Source organism: Cavia porcellus, unplaced genomic scaffold (genome assembly GCF_034190915.1).
Source record: "Cavia porcellus strain 051 isolate PalLab524CR breed Dunkin Hartley unplaced genomic scaffold, mCavPor4.1 scaffold_32, whole genome shotgun sequence".
NCBI classification, from domain to species: Eukaryota; Metazoa; Chordata; class Mammalia; order Rodentia; family Caviidae; genus Cavia; species Cavia porcellus.
In genome coordinates, this window is record NW_026947515.1 from 7,730,612 (window position 1) to 7,752,865 (window position 22,254).

General features: G+C 41.7%; 1 protein-coding gene across 1 annotated transcript in view; it reads left to right on the plus strand.

The window, feature by feature from the left end:
* The first annotated feature begins 2,995 nt into the window (after positions 1–2,995).
* Positions 2,996–22,254, plus strand: part of LOC134474487 (zinc finger protein 791-like) — a 175,378-nt gene continuing 156,119 nt past the window's right edge. Inside the window, exon 1 of the mRNA XM_063242658.1 lies at positions 2,996–3,140. Within this exon, the coding sequence (XP_063098728.1) occupies positions 2,996–3,140 (145 nt within the window). The remainder of the gene's footprint in view (positions 3,141–22,254) is intronic.

Here is a 22,254-nt window from a genome sequence, read left to right on the forward strand (position 1 = left end):
GTTACCTTTGTTATACTTCAGTACAAAAAAATGCTAATAAGTGTAATAAAATTCCAGCCCAATGTAAACAACTTAGCAATTTAGCAAGGCCCTGTCTGGGAATAAATTATGATAAAAGCACCAAGGCACTGCACTCAATCTTCAGCACAGCAAAATTAAATAAATCTATAAATAAACAGACTTTGTATAAAATAATCTATAAATAAACAATACTGCTTAGAAATAAATCTATAAATAACAAAATTTCTTGTCAGTAAATCTATAAGTAAATAAAGCTTTTGTGGATAGCTCAGATGAGAAGTGTTTTAAAAGCAATTTTATTTCATTATAATTTACATACAATGAACTAACAGATTTAAATACAAAATTGGATGAAACTTGACATGGGCACGGGGTATATCTCAGTGGCAAAGTGCTCCCTGGCAAGCACAGGGTCCTGAATTTGGTTCCTGGTACCAAAAATAAACAAAACTGAAACTAAAAACAAACAAAAAATCCTCTAGGAATCTTGTCATACATGAGCCCCTTGAAAATCATCACCGAAGTGGTGATGTATACGTCACCTTCATATTTTACTTATGGCTCCTTAAAATTGCTTCCCTCCATCCTAAGCAATGTGTCTGCTTTTTGTCTCTGGGAAACACTTTGTATTTTCTAGAGGTGACAGGTCTGTAACCACACAGGATGCAGAAGGTTTTTGTTTTTGTTTTGGGGGGAGCTGGTAGGGTTTATTCAATCCTCATAACCATGTTAGGTTTTCCAAGTGCTGCTCCTTGTCAGTGGCTGAGCCATCACACCCCATTGTGTGGATGAACCACAGATCCTCATGTGTCCATCAGCTGAGGCCCTTTTTGGTGTTTCCAGTTTTGAGCTCAAAAATAAAGTTGCTGTAGTCATTCTTGTGTTTGTATAGCTGTAGCACTGATTTCCAAGGGGAAGATACTCAGTGTGCAGTTGAATATTTCAGGTCTTGCTTGTTTAACACAGAAATTGTTTAACTGTCTTTCAAGTAGTTGTTTCTTTTTAAACTCTTGTTCATTTATTTTTCAGTCTTTTTCAGTTCATTTTGTAAAATTTGCCTAAGGAAAGGTTATTTCTAATATATAAAATTCAGCATTTTTTTGACTTTGGATAGAATTTTAAAGGTGGAAAAAACCAAAAAAAACAATATATATATGTACATATGTAAATCACCTATAATATTAACCTCACAAAACTTCTGCTATGTGATGACTGATTTCATTGTCAATTGATGGGCTTGAGAGCTGTCCAAGGGATTAGTAAAGTATACTTCTTGGCTCATCTGTAGGGGTTATGGAGGAATGACGCTAGGTGCTCCATCTGGTCTCTGGCTCCTTCTTCCCTGGTGCTGTCCCTCTGCTCTGCTTCCTGGCCACCATGGACTGCTTAGAGCACTATATAAGAATATAAATATGAGATAGAAAACTGTAAGAATTATACAACAAAAACAGTGGTTCTCTGCTCTGCTCCACACTGACTACCACTGTTGCTGATGTCTTGAACATGTACATTCTCTGACCTTGGGACCTCACCCCAGAAAATCTTTCTTGAGTTCCCAAAGCAGGCCAACAAATGTTCACACAGTGCTCACGAACAGTCCATTTTACTTTCAGCCAGTTCTTCTGCATCTTCAAGGAGAACAAGGCCCTTTTGTGTTCTCCCCATGAGTCTGCAGAAGGCCATTCTAATCCTACTTTATAAATCCATTATGTGTCACACACACACACACTCTCTCTCACAAATTAAATCTGATCCTCTAGTGAACCCTGACACAACATGCCTCTTGCTACCTGTGCAACCTCCCCTGAACAATTTCATGCCTCACTCATGTGAAAAATCCAAAGAAGAACTGTAGCATTGCTGTGCAACGTATGGGTTATTTAATGGAGGTGTTGGTATGAGGCCCACTGGGTTAAAATTCTGTCCACACCTTTGTCATTGGAAAAGGTATTAAATGTTGGTGTCTCGGCTCACTCAGCTATGAAAATGAAAATAATTCCTAACCCCTACTCTTGTAAGAATTAACATATGTAAAGCACCTCAGAGAGGCCCTGACCTTACACCTGTAAGTGTTACATATGCTTGTTAGTGTGCTATATTAACATGTAAACATATTTTTAAGTTATGAAGACATCAGATGACGGATACTGAAAGCACTCATTTCTCTTTAATAAAAGAAGGGCAACAACGCAAATAACAATGGCATCTGAGCACTTGCTATATGGTAGGAACCATGGGAAGACTCTGCAGGGTATTCGTTGGATCTTCACAACAGTGCCAAGAGATGAGTATTGCCATTCATCACAGTTTGTTTTTTTTAGTAGAAAAAAACCACACAATATTTCAAAGCAAAATAATACGAGAATAAGAATAGTTTAAATTGAGGCTCTCAGAAGAGAAGCAGTGTACCTAAGGTGTCAGGCCCAGGAAGATTTGAGTCCAGACATCTATAAATTCCAAGCCTCAGACTCAGTCCACTCCTCTGCTTCCTCTCACAGCAGGCCTGGGGCTCAGTCTCCCAGAAGCTCAACCTGCAGCCACACCCAGCGTCAGAGAAACCCTAACCCCCACTGCCACGCCCATTGCCTCATTCTTGCCTCATTCTTGCCTCATTCTTGCCTCCTGGAGGGCTCTGCACCTCCTGGGTCCCAGCTTCTGGCCCCGCCACTCACTTCTCTTGGCCCCAACCCCTGGCCGCGAGCTAAGATTACACTCCACCCAGCCCAACCTGGGCGGCCCGGGCCCAGGGACGGTCCCTAGCCACTGGCCTCCGCATCCCACTCAGTCCCGCCCCGCCCCGGCCTCCCTTCACAGTGGATGCAATGGAGTGGCCATTTTGCCGCTAGCGACCCCTTCTGGAGACCTGAGCACTCTTCCTTCCTCGGCCTAGGCTGTGGCTGGGCTGGGACTGTGGTCTGGGACAGGTAGGCAGGCGGCAGCCCTTGTTGAGTGGTGGCGCAAGCCAGTGGCCCCGATGTTAGCTGCGCAGGTGCCCTTGGTCGGGGGTCCGGGGAGGCGGCGGGTGCGGCACTGGGGCGACCTAGCCTCAGGTCTTCAGGGCCCTCCTTTCTGTCGGGGTCCGCCTGGCATGGGGCCCGGGATCCTCGCCCCCCCCCCAGGTGCTGTTGGGAGCCCAGCCCTGGTGTGGGACCTGTGGCAGGGCGGCTGGGGGTCTCACATGGCCTCTGCTCTCAGTGAGCCTGGCCCTCCTGAGCTGCGGACATTTACCCCAATAGGACGATTTTATTCCACTTGGAGCTCCTCCCTGCAGACTGAGACAGGACCTAGATGTTATACTAAGACAGCAGTTATTATTCTACCTGCACATGCTTTGTCTCCAGTCCATTCCATTGATAAGGGCTTTCTGCTTGTTTTAATATTGGTGTCTCTTGGGTGTTTAAGCTTTGTGAGGAGTCTGAATGTGGCATGGGGCTTTGAGGGATGAGAAAGTGTGATCAGCAGTTTAAAAATTTAAACCCACAAAAAAACAATTCACCCACATTGTTGAACCTGCTGCAGAATACCCATCTTGTCCTTATTCGGCTGTCCCTAACCATACTCCCCAGTTCTGCTCACATCATTTATGTATTTGCATAGTGTTGCATATTTATATTATATGCATAAGTAGAGTTTTACTTAGTTATCCTGTTATTGACCATGTACACAAGTCTAGTTCCTCATAGAAAAACTGCATTGAGCATATATCTTTTTTTTCTTGGGATAAATTCCAGACATTGGAAATAGTAAATCCAAGTTCTGTATTCTTTCCTGGTACTTCATATGAATTGCTTCTTAGACAAGACATGTTAAAAATAGACACCTTGCAAAATTTAGGTATTTGCCCAATTATCTGGAGAAATTTGGAGTTCAGTAAGGTGTTGAGTCATTTTCTGTACCAGCTGAGAGGCCACACAAATTTTATTTTTAACTGATGTACCATGATCATCCTTTTGTTTTGATTCAATCTATTCTGTTTTATTTCATTTGGTTTTATCCTCTTGAAAATTAAAAAAAAACCACTTTCTTGCAAGGCATGGTGGTGCATGCCTGTAATCCCAGCACATGGGAGGGTTAGACTCAAGGATCTCAGGGAGTTCAAGGCTAGCCTGAAATACTTGTTGAGTCAAGGTCAGCCTGCAGTACATAGCAATACCTTGTCTCAAAGGAAAATAAAACAAACAAACAAAAATTTTTTCTTCTTTTTTATTTTAATGTAGCACAGGTAGATATTAATAAAGTATGAAAACACTTTTATAAATAGATTAATTTTTTTCATAACAGAATAATGGTTAATACACTGTGTTCAATGATCACAGGGATTTCTGTATGAGCTATATGCCCATGCATTTTAAAACTTTGTTTTTTTTTTTTTTAATTTTTGAGATAATCTCTAAATAATTTACTCAGCACTCCAAGTTGGGTTTAAACTTGTGGTCCTCCTTCCTTACTCTCCCTGAGTGCTGGGAGTACAGGTATAGGATATCTTCCTTTGGTAATTCACAAAAATTATGAATGTTTGTGGGGTAACATGTGCTTTTGATCTATGTCTCCTTTGTAGAAAGAATCAATCCAGGTAATGTGTCTACCATGTGTCTACCATGTTACTAACCTACAAATACTTTCACAGTGACTACAACTGCAAATCCCATTGTTTAGCAGTTTTGCAAGCTATCCTTCTTATTAACAGTGGTCACCATGCAGTTTAGTTATAGTTGAAAATTTCTTCTCCATTGTTAGTGACAATTTGTATTCTTGGATGAAAATCCTGCTTTCCCCATCCCTCATGGAACTGATCATTCTTGAAAATCAAAGTGCCCAAAAAAGATGTGGAGGCTCAAGCTGCTTGGGGCACACTGCTCTCCAGAAAGACCAGGTGATGGTGTTCTGCAGCCCTTCATCTTGCTCCCAATTTTTTTCCTTAACTCAATTCTGGGAATTGAATGTAGGCCCTTGCACTGAACTACAGTAAATTCTGTTTTCAAATTTCTTTTTTATTTTGAGTCAGGGTTTGCATAAGTAAGTACACTGCTGAGACACCAATCTTGGGCATAGATTCTTACATGTCTGTGTGTGAACACACATTGATGTCAGAGACATTTCATTTTCAAAACCAAGATCTTCCGTGCACACATCCTTCTCTCATCAGTGTATTACTTCGTGATCAGATTCCTTTTCCTCTTCCCTTGTGGGCAGAGAGAGACTGAGCTCAGCATCCCTGCAGCTTTCCCTGGTTCTTGTGACCCACTCTGATGCCTTGAACTCTCTATGTGGAGTGTAGCAAGGCTCCCAGTTTCCTCCTGCTTCAATCAGTGCTGTGAACCACAGTCTTAAACAGAAAGCTTGAAAAGTTATGCGGATCTCTGTGTGGGATAAATCTCTATTGTGAGCATTGCAAGGTCTGGGGACACCTGTGTAGAGCTGTGATGGGAGCTACTGGACAGGGCTCTTCTCTGCACACCATGTTCTCCCAAGTGATGTTCAGCACTTGCCTTAAAACCTGCCAATCAGATGGGGACACAGCAAATGTCATGGATGTGTGCTTGCATGAATCAGCTTTGGGAAGCTCAGCATTTTCTACATTTGTTTACATGTGGTGATTCTCTTTTGTTTTGTTTTTTTTTAGTGATTTCTTATTGTTTATTTTTCTGAAATTCTGTATTATTTCTACACTTTTTTCCTCTTTAAATAAACAACATTACAATTCACCAGAAAATACAAAATTTAAGTTTTAAAGACAAAATATTAAGTACGGAGGCACTATCCATACTTGAAAGTGAAAAGCCCATTTCAGTTTAGCATGTTTAGTTACAAGATGCCATGTTGAAGCACAAAAACATCTAGATTAATAAATCTAGAGAGGTACAAGTGTTTAACTGAAAACCATACAACATGTGCACCTAAGGAGAGCCCCACCTCAGATTTGTCATTTCTGGAATATTTGTGAAGAAATATTGACATCTAACTTCTGTATTGATTATTTCTTCAGGTCTCCTTGGGAATTTTAAAGTAAACTTAGATCTAAACTGTCTGAACAGTGATGCTTTTTCTATGTATTTAACAAGAAACATGGTTTGCCATATTTCTCACATTGTTAATCCACATAGGATCTCTGCCCAGTGAGCTCTTTCAGATATGTAACAATGATCATGTGTGCTGAGAGTATTCCCATAGCACATAGGATTTATCTCTTGTGTGAGTTTTTTTTTCATGTATTTCACTTATAATCTGGCTGCTGAAAGTGTCTCCACTTGCTTATGTAGCCAGTGGTTCTTCCCAGTGTGAAATCTTTCATTTGTTTTGCAATGACTATATGCAGTAAAAACTTTGCCACATTGTTATATACATAGGCTTTCTCACCAGTGTGAAGTCATAGATGTATTTTACAAAATCCATGTGTGGTGAAAGCTTTCCCACATTCTTCACATACACACAGAGTTTCTCAACCATGTAAATTTTACAATGTATTGGATAATGAGCATTTCTGCTGAAACCTTTCCCATATTCCTTACATATGTATGTTTTCTGCCCAGTGTGAAGATTTTCATGCATTATGCAATATGTACATGTGATGAAACCATTCTCATGATGCCTATATATACTGGTTTTATATTGAATGTGAACTTTCATGTTTCTTACAATCTCCCTGTGTTTTAAAAGCTTTCCCACATTGCTTAAACACATACGGTTTCTCTCCAGTGTGAATTCTTTCATGAACCTTACAATTTCCCCGTGTGTTAAAAGCTTTCCCACATTGCTTACATACATATGGTTTCTCTCCAGTGTTAATTCTTTCATGTTCCTTACAACGTCCAGGTTTGGTAAAAGCTTTCCCACATTGCTTATATACATAGGGTTTCTCTCCAGTGTGAATTCTTTCATGTTCCTTACAACGTCCAGGTTTGGTAAAAGCTTTCCCACATTGCTTATATACATAGGGTTTCTCTCCAGTGTGAATTCTTTCATGTTCCTTACAAGGTCCAGGCCTGGTAAAAGCTTTCCCACATTGCTTACATACATAGGGTTTCTCTCCAGTGTGAATTCTTTCATGTTTCTTACAACATTCAGGTCTTGTAAAAGCTTTCCCACATTGCTTACATACATAGGGTTTCTCTCCAGTGTGAATTCTTTCATGTTCCTTACAATGTCCAAGTCTGGTAAAAGCTTTCCCACATTGCTTACATACATAGAGTTTCTCTCCAGTGTGAATTCTTTCATGAACCTTACAACTTGCATGTGTGTTAAAAGCTTTCCCATGTTGCTTACATACATAGGGTTTCTCTCCAGTGTGAATACTTTCATGTTGCTTACAATGTTTAGATCTGGTGAATACCTTTCCACATTGCAGACACATATATTTTTTCTCTCCAGTGTGAATTCTTTCATGTTCCTTACAATTTCCAGGTTGGATGAAACCTTTTCCACATTGCTTACACACATAGGGTTTCTCTCCAGTGTAAATTCTTTCATGAACCTTACAATTTGCACGTGTGATAAAAGCTTTCCCACATTACTTACATACATATGGTTTCTCTCCCATGTGAATTCTTACATGAACCTTACAATATGCACGTGTTTTAAAAACTTTCCCACATTGCTTACATACGTAGGGTTTCCCTCCACTGCAATATTTTTCATGGATCTGAACATCGTTTTGTGTTTCTGTTTCTTTCACATTCACATTACCTTCTGCAGTACAAAGGAATACTTCTTTACACTGCTTCCAAGATGTATGTCCATAAGATTTCCCTAGCTTGTCATTTCTTAAGTATCTCCAGTAAATTTTGCATTCTTTTTCAGCTTCCTGGATATCCCCAAGTCCTCCTATTTTTTTTTTTTTTGCAGCCATGTTCCTAAAGATTTCACCCATCACATCTCTGTAGAGGTTCTTTTGGGATGGACTCAGCAAACTCCACTCCTCATTGCTGAAGTTCACAACCACATCCTCAAAGGTCACCGCCTCCATTGCGTAGTTTGGAGGTCTCCCAGGTTCTTTCTAAGCAGTCCATAGAAAATAGAAGCAAAAAACAGTGATCTAGCAAACACCTAGTGCTCCCTCTTTTGCCCTGGCCTTGCAATTGACCGGTGATTCTCTTTTGAATTACAAGAATTTTTCATCTCTCACAGAATGGACTCATTACACCTCTTTGTCACTTCTAATACAAACTATTTATCTGCCTGCTGCTTGTAAGCAAAGATTTCTTATTGTGGATTCTACATTATTCTTGGTTCTGTTTTTCAAATGTAAAGAATCAGATCTTTCTCTCTCCCTTGTACCACTGAGATCATGGGAAAACTTTTCCAAAATGAAAAGATGAGTAGATAAACAATAATCTTCACATTTTATCTGTACATTTGGTCTATCTGGGATTTTCTCTTCTATTGAAGAGCAATAGCAGCCAGTCTCCTCTAGGAATATTTGACCAAACATAATCTGATGCGTGAATATTAAAAACCCAGAGTACTAAATTAGAGGGCAAAAATGTCAGAGTGGGTGGGGAGTAGCAAGAGAGAACAAGGATATTGAAGTTCCCAAACTGAGCAGAGTGCTGGCACTCAATGGATGTGGAAATTGTACAAATTAGTGATGTGTTGACGTGTTACTGAATTGAATATGTTGAAATGCATGATATCTTAACTTTTAATTAAAAGTACCTGAGAATTTGATGTTGAGAATAATTATAGACATAGGAGTAAACATCAAAACTGAAAGAAATACAAGGGGAGGGAGGTTAAGGGGATGGGAAGGGAAAAGCAGGTGCTTTGTAGGACTTGCCCCTAAGTAGAGTTCAAAACACCTGTCATGGTGTGGTGAAAGTGCCAGTTATGGAATTCCTTAACAGGGTGCCTGACCTTAGTATTCACTTTGATCCCAGAGCTAGTGAAGTCACTGGAGGTGCAGATGACCAAAGCTCTGCAATTTGGACTTGAGGTTACTCAAGTACCAGCCCTGCATCAGCAGAAGGACAACAATCACCAACTGACCTTGCTCCTTGCAGGCCCCAGAACTTCCCAATGCCTGTCACAGACAACTCTGTGCACAAATCCACCCCAGCAAACTTTCTCATTCAGCTTTCACCAACTCATTTCTGCATGCCTCAGGGTTGTAGGAGGTCCCAATACTGGCAGTCTTTTTCCTTGTCAAGTGTTCCATGCACTCCCCAAAGGCTCACAGGCCAAAGCCAAAATCTTCTGAAGACAGTGCTTATATTCAGTGAGCTCAGGTTGGTCCAATTCAGCTGGGACATGTTGTAGAATTCCACACCAGCCTCGTGCTCCAATTGCAGAGAGCCCAGCCCAGCCTTCTCTCTGCCTTGAATGGGACAGTGCTGGTCCAAGAAGCCTTCCCCTGCTGATTGTAGTCCCTAAAATTGCTGTGACCACCTGTCCTCCATTCTTTAGGAAAGCATGACATCCTTCTTCTTTCCCACCCTCGTGGTGTTGTCTCTGTGAGAAAGAGAATAGTGTCTGCAGTGTTACTCTACTTGTGCTTACTCTACAGGGTTGGTGCACTGTAAATATCTGTGAAGTGAGAGATCAGAGGGAGTGTGTTCTGCCTGCTATTCCTTCCTCTTCACTTCATATCAGGATGCATCCTTCCCTTCTGTGTGCCTTATGGGGACACCTCTTCCCCTATTATGTGTTCACTTATACAGAGGCCAGGAAGTTAGGCAAATTCACAGTAATGTGCGTAGAACCTGATCTGTTCTTTAGAGGGACTTGTGTCCTGGATAACATGGAATCACAAGAGAACAGTGGCTACATTTGGTCTGGTCATTGCATCATGGTCACAGTCTAGTAAATTGCTGGTTAAAGGCACTCACCATCTCCTTTTATGATGTCTGTGTGAACTTGTGTCCTATGGTATCACCCAGAGATTCCTTCTGTGGATACCTTGGAAGCCCATGGAACGACTCTATGGTGTCCTTCACAATGAAGAGAACAGCTTCACCCGAGTGACAGATCCATGGTAGGAGGCAAGGCTTCTCCAAGGCTAAGAAAAACCAGCAGTGCTGACAGTGTCACAGCTCTGAGGAGAAAGATCTGAGTTTAGACCCAAATCCTCCTCCTGTCTTCCTATGTAAACCTAGACAAGACACTCTCCCTCAGGTCTTTCACAGAGTGTCCCCATGCACTATAGAGGTCATCCTGGCATCTACTTCCAAGGGACATTATCACCAGTCTGAAATGACAATTGTAATGCCTGGTAGCTGGTGTCTTGTTTACATAGTATACAGAATTAGAGGTTAAATCCAGGAATGGGCGCAATGAACTTGGAATACAGTGCTGCCTGGTGGTAGAAATGACACTGACCTCCTGGACATATTCCCTGGAGGCATTGTGAGGCGTTAGACATTCTTCAATTCAATCATCTTTATGTTCCCTAAGCATCAAAATCTCTGCTATGTACTGGTGCTATGGCCTCGAGTCAGGAACTCACACAGGCTATGCAAGCACTATGGATGGAGTTGCACCCCAAATCTTCTGGCATTGCTTCTACATTCACACCTTTGCAAATTAGCACTCCTATGACCTGACTCCTACTCAATAGCTGACAGCTGATCTTCTAATGCAAAAAGCTGAGTAGCCCATTCCCTACATTATTGGCCTCACTTAGTGGATTATTTTTATTATTACTATTATTAGTGTTGTTATTTTACATTAGCAGGGCTGAAATTGAGCCCAAGGCCTTATGCATGGTAAGCAAGTACACTATGCTGAGCTCTCTCCCCATCTCCTGACTCACTGTTAAATAACTGACAATGGCAGACATCATGTGATGGGAATACAAAGGTTCACGCATTAAAATAACTGTTATACATCTTCTGTTCTTTCCCTCTTATGTTCTCTCTTATATTTTAGTATTTATTTTTCTCCCTCTCTGGATCTCTGGCTGTGGGGAAGTCACTGCTGTCTCTGAAGCTTGCAAGAGGAGAGGCTGATGAGCTTTGAGTGAGAAAAGGGAAAACAGTCCAAAAGGAATCAGGCTTTTGCCTTGGGTCCTGCCTGTAACAAGGGACAGAGCCTGAGAGCAAATTTTGCCCTAGTGCCATCTCTCCTGAGCCTGTCTTCACAAAGATATGTTGGTAGCAGACCCAGCGAAACCTCCTGGATTCCTGATACACAGCAACTCTGAGAGAACAGAGTATATCTCTTATATGATCTGACCTGTCTTCTATCACACGTGTCTTGTCATATTTTGAAAATTTATGTAATGAGTGGATAGAATTTGACCTCTCGGCCTTCTTTCACCAATCATAATCATTAATGATTATGTACAGTGCGATTACTGTACAGTGTTTTCCTATGGATTTTCTTTAGTAGGTTCTCACTTCATGGTTTGCTGTGGTTTGTTTATTCATTCAAATGTTATTGTATATTCACATTGCAATTTTCAGTTGTTGGAAACAAAGTTCAAGTTAATATCTTATAAAATTCTCTTCATGACATAGAGGATTGTACGCACAGAATCCTAAGACAGTCAGATGAGTTAACCTGAAATTAACTGCCAAAATGGTATCTGAAGTGAATGTACCACAAGCAAGACAGAAGAAATTTGCTTCGTGCACTTCCTCACGAATACCAGTGTGTTTTGAACAAAAATGAAAGTCTCCTTTGTGTTCTTCAAAACATCAACAGGGTTTCTCTTGTAGGATGAATATTCGCTTACCTGATAATTGACAATGATAGGAGGCATGTAGAAACTGGAAAGGGTTCATGTGATGGCCAAGGGCATGTTGAAGGCATTAGAAGTGATAGAATTGTGAGTCCACTGGAGGACTTGGAATCACAGCTGGCTCCTGTGGAAATCACACTGCATGACCCAGGTAATATTGACTTCTCCTGAAGTTAAGGCCCCAAAGCTAGGACAGTTCTTGTGAGAGTTCCCTGGTATTGCATGACAGGCCTATGACTTGACAGAAGATGGAGGTAGAGGAGCCCCTAGCCCAAGAAGAGGGACTCAGGGGACTGTTCCTCACTAGCCATAATACATGTGTACAATCTAGACAGCTTTGGAATATGGTAGCAGCCGAAAGAGCTAAAGCAAAATGTCAGCGAAACAGTCCCACCATGGATGTAATACCTATGGGAAAATGACAAAAAGAAAAGGCAAAATGCAATCTCAAATATCTAGTCCATCAGGAGCAAGACCAACTGACATTGAAATAGAGGACTTTAAAAGTCATAAATCAGAAACTTCAAAAATAGCAAATGAATAAAGAAACAGATCCATGAAGCTATAGAGGAAATCAAACTAGAAATAATGTCTCATGTAAAGAAATAACAGATGTAACAACTGTACTAAACATGTTTCTCAACATAGCTAGAGAAGAAACAGATAAAACAAAAAATAAAGGAGCATGGTAAATTGAAACTATGAATGAAAAATTTAGAAAACAAGCAGAATCTATGAAACATATGCAAAGAGATATTCAAGCAACAAAAATATTGAAAGCTGGCAAAACCATTTAAATGAAGCGGAGGATAGAATTTCATAATTTGAGGACCGTATTGCAGGGAGTGATCATGGAAGTGTAGAGCATATAAAAATAGCAAAGCATCATGAAATGACAATCCAGCAGCTTCAACATGATGCCAAGAGAAGCAATGTAAGACTAATAGACATCAGTGAAGATGCAGGAGTCAATGCAAATGACATAACTAAGCTATTCCCATAAAAAAATAACAGAAAGATTTCCAAACATGAAGAAAATTCTGATATACAAAAAAGTGAGACACACAAAGTGCAAAACAGTCACAACAAACATAAGTCTATTGTCAAACATATAATATTTAAGATCCCAGATATACAGCTTAAAAAGAGAATACTAAAACTGTTAGAAAAAAGACACAACTCACCTGTCCAGGAAAGACTATGATTACTATTAAGGCAAACTTTTCAGCACAAACCTTCAGGTTAAGATGGGCTTGGAGTGAACAATTTCAAGCCCTAAAAGAAAACAACTTTCAACCTAGACTGATGTACCAAGAAAAAGTGACTTTCAAATTTAATGGAGAAACAAGATACTTTGATGACAAAGAACAACTGAAGAAATTCATGTCCACCAAAACAACCCTAGAAGGATTACTGAAAGACATGCTAGATAGAGATAAAAATGACCACAATCTCCAGAACAACAGAAAGAAATCACCAGGCTGGGCAAGAAATTGAACAAGGGAGAAAAGCAGGAAATCAACAACAAGAAGCCAACATGGCAAAGTCAAGCCAGTACATATCAGTGATATCCATAAAGGTAGATGGGCATAACTCACCTATAAAAAGAAACAGGTTGACAGAATGGATCAAGAAACAGGACCCCTCAATATGCTCTATACAACAAACATATCCTACTCAAAATTCATAGATTAAAAGACAAAGGATGGAAAACAATTTTCCATGAAACAGGAACCCAGAAAAAAGCAGGGTAGCTATTGTGTTTGTGGAAAATGTGAACTTTAAACCTAAAATGTTTAAAGGAGATAAAGAAGGCCACTACATACGAGTAAGTGAGAAACTGCAAAAGGAAGAATTACAAATATATATGCACCAAATACAGGAGCACCCAACTATATAAGGCAAATACTAATGCACATGAAAAACCAAACACAAGTACATAATTGCAATAGGAGACTTTAACACCCCACTGTTAGAGATAGACCAACGAGACAAAAAGTCAGCAAAGAAATAACAGCACTGAATAATACCTGTGAGCAAATGGACTTGAAGGATATTTACAGAGTGTTCCACCAAACCACATCATAAGTTATATTAGAATACACATTCTTCTTAGCTCTACATGGGACCTTCTCCAAAATAGATCATATATTAACCAATACAGCATGCTTAACTAAAGGCAAAAGGAACAAAATTGTCGCATGCATAGTATCAGACCATATCTCAATAAAATTGGAAATCAATGGCAAAAAAGTGCAAAGCCTTCAAATACATGGAAATTAAATAACAACTTTCTGAGTAACCATTGTGTTACAGATGAAATTAAAGGGCAAACAAAACAATATTAGAATACAATGAAAACACAGATACAACATACTGTAACCTATGGAATGCAATGAAAGCAGTCCTCAGCCTTTGAACCTCCTTTGGGCAGGCAGGGCAGGAAAGTAGAGGAAGACAAGGGGATTTCTCTTCCAAGACAGAAAATATAGAAAGACAAGGGGCACATCCAGCTGTAAGTCTTACACCCACTTCTGAACCTGTATCCTTAGGCCAGAGAGGAGACAGCTATTTTGTTCACTCTGCTAGAAATCAGCAGTCTGAGCAGAGCTACAAAGGCTGGACTTGGGAGCCCAACTGAGGGCTCCTCCAGAAGATTTGCCTGCATTTTGTTTTCACTTTCTGTTCCATGACTTAGTCGTCACCAGCTTTTGGCAGTATGGGTTTACTTGTCTTCCCAAGTGAGCTGCTTCTGGGCATCTTGGGTAGTCAGCATACAGTGAGATCTCTATGTATCTCTGTTAAGTTTTGCATAGAGCAAAGTATAAAAGTGCAGTTGCCATGATAGTAAGGTTGGCCAAAAAATTCCATTAGTGAGGTCTTAGTTTGAGGACAGCTGATGCTTTGATTGTCAGGTTTGCATGTGCATGAAGGACTCAGTGCTGGCCAGGTAGAGTGTGTCCTTCCTGCATGAGGTTTTTCATCAGTTGTGCTTTTATACCCACATATCAGAAGTGGATTTTCTTGCTGTGTGTTTTGCTTATAAATTGTCATATTTTATTAGTACTTATTTACAGTGTGTACTGATTATGTTTTTGATAGGTCCATGGCACATGTGATGCAAAGAATTGGAAATTACACCCTACCTTGTGCCCAGTGGTGCAGTCCATTAACTCGTGACTGTTCTCAATGTTTCGGGCATTGAGAACCTAGTTCAGGGCCAAGCCATTGCCAGCACAAAGCACTGCTTTGTATGGATTGTTCTTTCTTTATGATCATTGCAGTAGGTATGATGCAATATTTGGAAGCTTAGTCCAGCCCTAACCATAACTCTAACCTGAACCCTAAATCTAACTAACCCTAAAGATTCACTACCACCATTCTCTGGGCAAAGAAAACTTGATGGCATTGATGTGGGAAATGTAACATAAGTTAATTATAAGGACATAGGACAACTGTTGGCTGGGTGGAACAGCAGGGGAAAGTAAAAAAAAAAGCATCGTGTAAAAATTTGAAGAGCATTCTGGAATTGGACAGTTGGGAAATCCTCACAACATTGAGAATACACTGAATGCCAGCAAGCTGATTACTTAAAGTTCATTAAAATGTTAAATTTTATTTACTTTGTTCTGTCATTAACAAATCTCTGAGAAATAAGAGTAGTGATGAATAAAATGATAAATAAACCTGGAAGAGAGGGTAATGGCAGGTGTGGGTCAAGAACTGCCCACAGGTAGAACTCAAGAGATGACTCCTGCTGTGGAGCACCCAGGAGGTACAGCTCTGGAGCTGATGGACAAGGGAATTCAGGTGCTGGCTCTTGCTGTGGGGCTAGAGCTGGTGAGGGAGCTGCAGGTGGAGCTGGCACAAGGTCAGGAGGTGCAACTTATGCATGGACTGAAACTGGCCCTGTAATTTCAGGAAGAGAAAATATCACCAACTGTCCATGGATTTCTTGGGGCAAACCCTTCCCACTGCCTGTCAGAGGCAGCTGTGTGCACCAGCTCAGCCATAGCAAAGCCTCCCAGACTACATCCCCACATTGACTGCTCCTGGGTCACACAGCATTTGGGCACTTTGCTGAGTTCCAAGGCATATCTCCTGCCCACAAGCCCATAAACTCTGGAGCTCAGGCCCGGGAGGTTCAGGGGGCTCTAGCTGTACCTGAAGAAGCTTAGCCTGGGGATCTACATGGAAGTACAGTTCTAATGAAGACTCAAGCACAGAAGATGTGGATCTGGGGCAGAAGGGAGCCAGCTGAGTGAGAGGCCTGATATACCTGGGGAACTCATTTGTGGGAGGGGTGTAGGCTTTTTGCCCAGTCTGTACAGCATCCAGACACAGCCTCTCCCACCCACAGTGGGGCCCTTTTGGCCCAAGGAGCCATTAGAGGCTGAAGAAGTCTCTGTGAGAGGCAAACCTTGCATAGTTTTATCACACTTGTACTTTCTGACACATTGTCTCTTGCCCCTGCCCAGTGCAGTCAGCTTTGTGAAGGCAGTGACTGCTATATGCCATTTCACTGCACTCAATGGATCAGGGCTGATGCTCCACGAATATCTGAGAAGTGAGAGGTCAGTTGGTATCTGTCTTGCCTCTCTGCAGTCTCTATCTTAGGCAATGATCCATTGCTTACCCATTTATGCATGGTCTGTACCCACACTGAGGAAGGCCTGGGGTCTAGAAAAATGGCTTTTAGGTGAGCAATATCCGTTCTGCTGCAAATGGTGACTCTGTGGCCTCCAAAGAACATTGTAACTCAAAAGGGCAGGAATTGCATCTACTCTGCTTACAAGGTCTCGGCCAATACCCAGAAATGTGTCTGCACACAGTATGTCTTCATGTGTATTTGTAGCATGATTACACCTATTTGCTCTTCCATGATATCTGACAGTCATGGATTCTTTGCTGTACTCAGGGTTTCCTGTGTTGAACAAACCCTGAGGCCTATATAGTGACACTCCAATCTCCTTTCCAAAGAATAGAAAGCTTCTCCCAAGTGTTGGTCAGTAAAGGGGGTGGAAGATCATTCATGGGAATCAGCCCAGCCTCTACTGTAGGTCTTCATGGGGCCAAGGCCACAGCTAACCACTTTGCATGGAGCCCCCATTTCATCCCCAGTGACCCTGAGTTCTCAATGCACTCAGCACCTCATCGTTCAGCATTGTAAACTGGGGTTGAGTGATCAACTTGCACATGGCCAGGACGTGAATCTGCAGGTGGCCAAGTCTCACTGGGCTGCTAAGTTAAGAACTCACATTCTCAGTTTTGGTGCCTGTAGGTCTGAGATGTCAGCCATGGAGGAAGCCAGAGTGGAATGGCCAGACCTGGGGCAGCTGTCCAGGAAGGCTAAGTCTGGAGTCTCCTTCAGGCTGTGAGGTCCATCTGCCTGCACCTGGCTTGCTGTACAGACATCTGCCAGGCTCTCTGCTGGCTGACTCCCGATCTGTGATGAGACAGTGGGCGGACATAGAATTGGTCTAGTGCACATGACTTCTCAGAAGGGTTGGAGCTGAAGCAAAGCCCACACTCTAAATTGTCCACAGAGGCTTGTGCTACAGGGATCACTAAGGAATACTACCATGCTCACATCACCTTGATAGAGGAGAGGCAGAAAAGAAGTCTATGCATTAACAAAACCTATGAGTTTTAAGATGGCCTCCAATTTTAGAGATGAGAAAATGGAGGATCATTCTAGATGTCCAGATCCATTAATGAGGCCCCACAGAATGTTCCCCAGTTTTCTAAGAGAATGTCCACAGGAAGGAACTGAGCTACTCTTGAATAGCCATGGAAGGTGAGCAGCTGTGTTAACTGTTCTTTTCTTGTGCTCATTTAGCCCTGAGGCTTCTATGAAAGGAAATGCGGTGCCTGAAAAATTCCTGTAAGACAAGCACCAGAGAAATGGACAGAGTGTACTGACATTTGAGGTGAGCACATCTCTGGTGAGTTGATGATGTGTAAGAGCTGGGGATAGGATGGAGAGGCAGCCAGCTAATGGTCCATGGACACCAGGCCTAGGGCTGAAAATGAGATACAAGGGCAGAATGCAATCATGCCAAAAAATGAAGTGACTTTGTGTTTGTGTCCCATTTCCCCTTCTCCAACAATGTGTGTACAATGACCTTGCTTGTGACAAGGTAGACGCCGAGTAGAGAGCATATGGTATTTGAACACTTGGAATCTAGATTCCTTGAGAGCAGGACCACAGGTGCAGTGTTTGACAAGTCCTGGATGGATGTGCTTAAACGGTTAATCTGACCCTAAATTCCCCTCAGTACTATATGGGCCACAATACAGTCCCTTCTGCTGACACACCTTGCACCAGAGCAGATATCTATTTTTATTCTGGGTACCATGTCTGGAGCAGGGACATGTCACACAGGGCCCAGGGGCCAGCTCCATGCCCATGTCCTGTGTACAGCTATGTTGGGCCAGAGCCGTGAAGCCTGGAGAAAGCCTGAGGCTCTGAGAAACCACAGGATTTACTTTGTTAAACAACATAAACTTATGTTCCTCAAAGACAAAAAGCGCTATCCCAGACTTCTACCCAGAAGGACAGGAGATGACTCTGGAGGCTGTGGATAAACATGGCCCCTGTCCTTCTTCTCCTGCCAGCCCTGTCCTAGATGGGAATGTGAACATGACAGTGGCCAAGGCTCAGTTTCCCTGTTCCCTGCCCAGGAGCATCTGCCCTCAGTGCCTGTCCTCAGAACCCCTCACACTTATGACCTAGGGAGGGAATTGTTTATGCAGACTTACAGTGGTGGCCAGGCCTAAATAGCCTTGTCCTGGAGTCTGTGTCTCTCAGTGGCTGGTGGCAGAGCCTAGGGACATCTGGTCTAGGCTCCTTCTTCTGTCTGGGTGCCTGGGGACTGGGCCTGGTGAAGCCTGTTCTATGCTGCCTTTGATAGTAGGGCAGTTCCCGGTGAGCATCCTGAAGTATCTTGGCTGAATGAACCATCCTCTCACTTGTTCCCAGGTAGTTTTCCCATGGCGAGTCCTGAGGCTGGGGTTTTGAGGCCTGGGAAAGCAGCATAACGTATTGACTGATCACTCTCTCTAGCCAAGTGCCTGTGAAGGCCAACTGTCACCAGACCAAGGTGCTTGGTGACCAGATCCTTCAGAGTTCTGTTTAGATCTGTTGCCAAGCAAATGAGGTCATACGCTAGGGTCAATAGCTGGGCTGCCACCTCTAATGCCCAATTTATTTTTACAAATCTATTCTCCTTAGAAAGAGCAGCTGAAAAACTGGAAAACTGAGTGTGGTTTTACACTTTGCTACACTTTGAAAATTTAAATACAGCGAACATGTAGATGCTTAAGATGTGGCATGCATTGTGCCAATCACACAATTCCATCCAAAGGGTCCCTTGTCTCTGAAGATGAGGTGTTTAGTGTCTTCACTTAGAGATATGTCACATTTTCAAGTGACCTCCTTTCCTGGGCATATGGTTTCATTTCAATTCCATTAGGGAGCATGGAGATGTTCCCAGACTGCCCATAATATTTTTCCTTGAAGGACATGAATGTTTCATGTTAAAACTTCCGCATGTCCGGGGGAGGAGGATTCCTAGCAAGTTTTCCTCTCACATGCCTATGAATGATTACTTATGTGTCCTTGGATGTTTACCTCAGCCACACACTGTAGTTCTCCATACTCTGACAGCCTGTGAGGGGAAACAGCAGGTGGTGAGAGCAAGGGAAGGCTTTGCAAGTCCATGAACATCATTGCCCCGTGTGGATGAAGGACACATGTGTGTCACTCCTGGGGAACTTGTCTGCTAGCAGCTGCTATCACTCCTGTCCTCCCATCCCAAACAGTCCATGAGCTTTGTGTCCCTCCTGGGTAGTTTGCCTTTCCTGTAGGTGATGGTGCTGAGCCTGTTTAGTGGCAATGCTCTTTGCTTGGTATACTTCAAGCAGTGTCTCCATGCTGGGCTCCTCCTATGCTGTCACTACCTGCTATTATGGGGATGAACCAAACAACTGCAACTTGTTCATGCATGTGTCATCTATGTGCTGATGGGCATTTGTTCTGTTTATGGCTTGATTCTTGAAAGCAGGGTACCACAGCCATTTTTATTCATGTTCTTGTGTGTATATACACTTTTATTTCAAAGAAAAGTGCTTCAATGTGAAATTACTGGATCATATTTCTGTTGTATGGCTACCTTAGATATTCTTAAAGTATCTTTGGAAGCAGTTGATTCAAGCAGAGTTAAATGGTTGGTTTTTGTTTTGTTTTGTTTTATTATGCTATACTATGCCATGCTGTTATGTTCCACTATGTTATGTGTTGGTTAGGATTTTGAAACTCCTTCAGCATGTTTTCAGTGCTTTCTGATTTGACTTTGAATAACCAACCTGAGAAAATATAAGAATATAACATAATCTGACTAAATTTGCTTTGGAGAAAATTTAAAAAGGAAAACCCAGTCAGGGATGTTGGTGCACACCTGTCATTCCAGTACTCAGAAGGTTGAGGCAGGGGGATTGTAGTGAGTTTGAGGTCAGTCTGGGCTACAAAGTAAGATGAAGACCAGCCTGAACTGCATAGTGAAACCCTTTCTAAAAATAGAATGAAAAAAGAATGAATGAATGAATGAATGAATGAAAGACAAAAATAATATTAAAATGAAAAGTCAAGTCACCTGTCAATTGAGAAAGCAAATCTTTGTGAGGTTTTCTTGAATATGTACTTTAGTCAACACAACTAGCATAAGATTTACCATCATGCAGGCATTGATGTTCTGCCTGGTATTTGCATTTATTTAATTTTTTAAAATTTTTACTGAAATCACTGCAGATATGCTACTGAATATACCCTGTTAAGATATGAGTAGCTCAGTATAAAGAGAATTTGGTCATTCCTATTTTCTCTGTCCTAAATTTTTATTTTGAATGAGAATTGGATCAAGGGATTATATCTTGTTTGAAATAATAATAAGAATCATGTAAAGATACACTTTCTGTGTCTATAAAATGGTAAAAATAATTATAGATTAATAGTGGTTAATGTACCTTGCACTGGGATTTCTAAATGATTGATATTTTCATACATTTGTAAAATTATTTACAAATTTTAACATATGGTCTCACTAATTTTCCAAGTTTCCGAGGCTAGGCTTAAATCTTTCCTCATTCTTCCTCACCCTCCCAGAGTGCTGGGATTACAGGTGAACATTATCCTGCATTGGCAATTGATAGCAATGTTGTGTATTCATGGAATAAAATGTTCAGCTTCAGTTTTTAGACACTTTGCAGAAAGAGTCAATCTATTTAAGCTATCTGCTACCTTCCTAGCCTGCAGTTTCTTTCACAGAGAGTAAGACTGAAAATCCCATTAACACTGTTTTAGATTCTCTGATTTTTAACTGTGGTCAGCATGCACTTCAGAGCATCACTCCAATTGCCTTCTGCACTGGGACTGAGGTTTTGTGTCCTTGAAGCACATTCTCTTTTTATTTAACCCCTCCCAGAATTTGATGATTGTTTGAATTCAGACCCCCCAGAAAGGTGTGAAAGTTAAAGCTACTTGGGGCATACTGCCCTCCAGAAGGCCAGGCCAGGGTAAAACATTATTTTCCCTGAAGTTTTACTTTCCAAGGGTTTGTTTTGGTTTTTGGATATTGATTTTTGTTTCTGTTTTTTGCTCTGTTCATCAGTGTGTCTGTCTCTGATGTCTGTGGGTCAGTTATACCAAAGGAAACCACACACCCATTAAGGGTCATATTTGATTTTACTCAGGGATGCAGCCATTCTCTTTGGTATCCTCAAACTAAACCTACAGTGTATATTCTTGTGAGTAACTACTTTGTTATTTAGTTTTTTAAGCAAAATATACTCATCATGCTGCTTCTACTGAAGGAAACTGTAGCAGTCCTGAGCCCATCTCTTATTTCAGGCTCCATACCTTGACCAGCCTGCAGTGTCCCCTCTTTCTGAACTGCTCCCTGTGAGTAACTGTCCTGCTCCACAGCTGTGGTGAGTCCACATGCAGCGGTTGAGATCTGCACCGGAGTGGAAGACATTCAGTCAAAGTGGGCTCTGTAACAGGATGACCTTCTTGAACAGAGGTCCCCTGAGTGAGATAGGGGCTACAGGCCTGCAGGGAGGAGCTCTGGCAGCAGGACCATTCCAGCCATCTCCTGTCCAGCCTGCAAGCTGTGCTGCTTTGTGAGAAGCTGACTCATGGATCAGCAGGCCTGAATCTGGGACTTTCTTGCCATGGTTCTTGCTAGGTGTCATGGTGTCCAGCACCTTTGCCTGGTCCATCTTCCCCACCTTCAGATCTCAACAGAGATCTGCACATCTTTGGGCTTCCCCTTCCAGGCTGCAACTCTATGCATAAACTTCAGGTGTGAAATTTGTGAGTACGAAACTCAACATTTATACACTTAACCTGTAAATTCAACATCTAAGGCTTCATTATGAAGAATGAGGTTGATGACACCCATATTCTCATCTTATTCAGCTTGGCTGTGAATAGTTAGAAACCACTGAATGTACCACAGCAGAGCTACTACATCAATTATAAAATTACAGTCACTGAAATT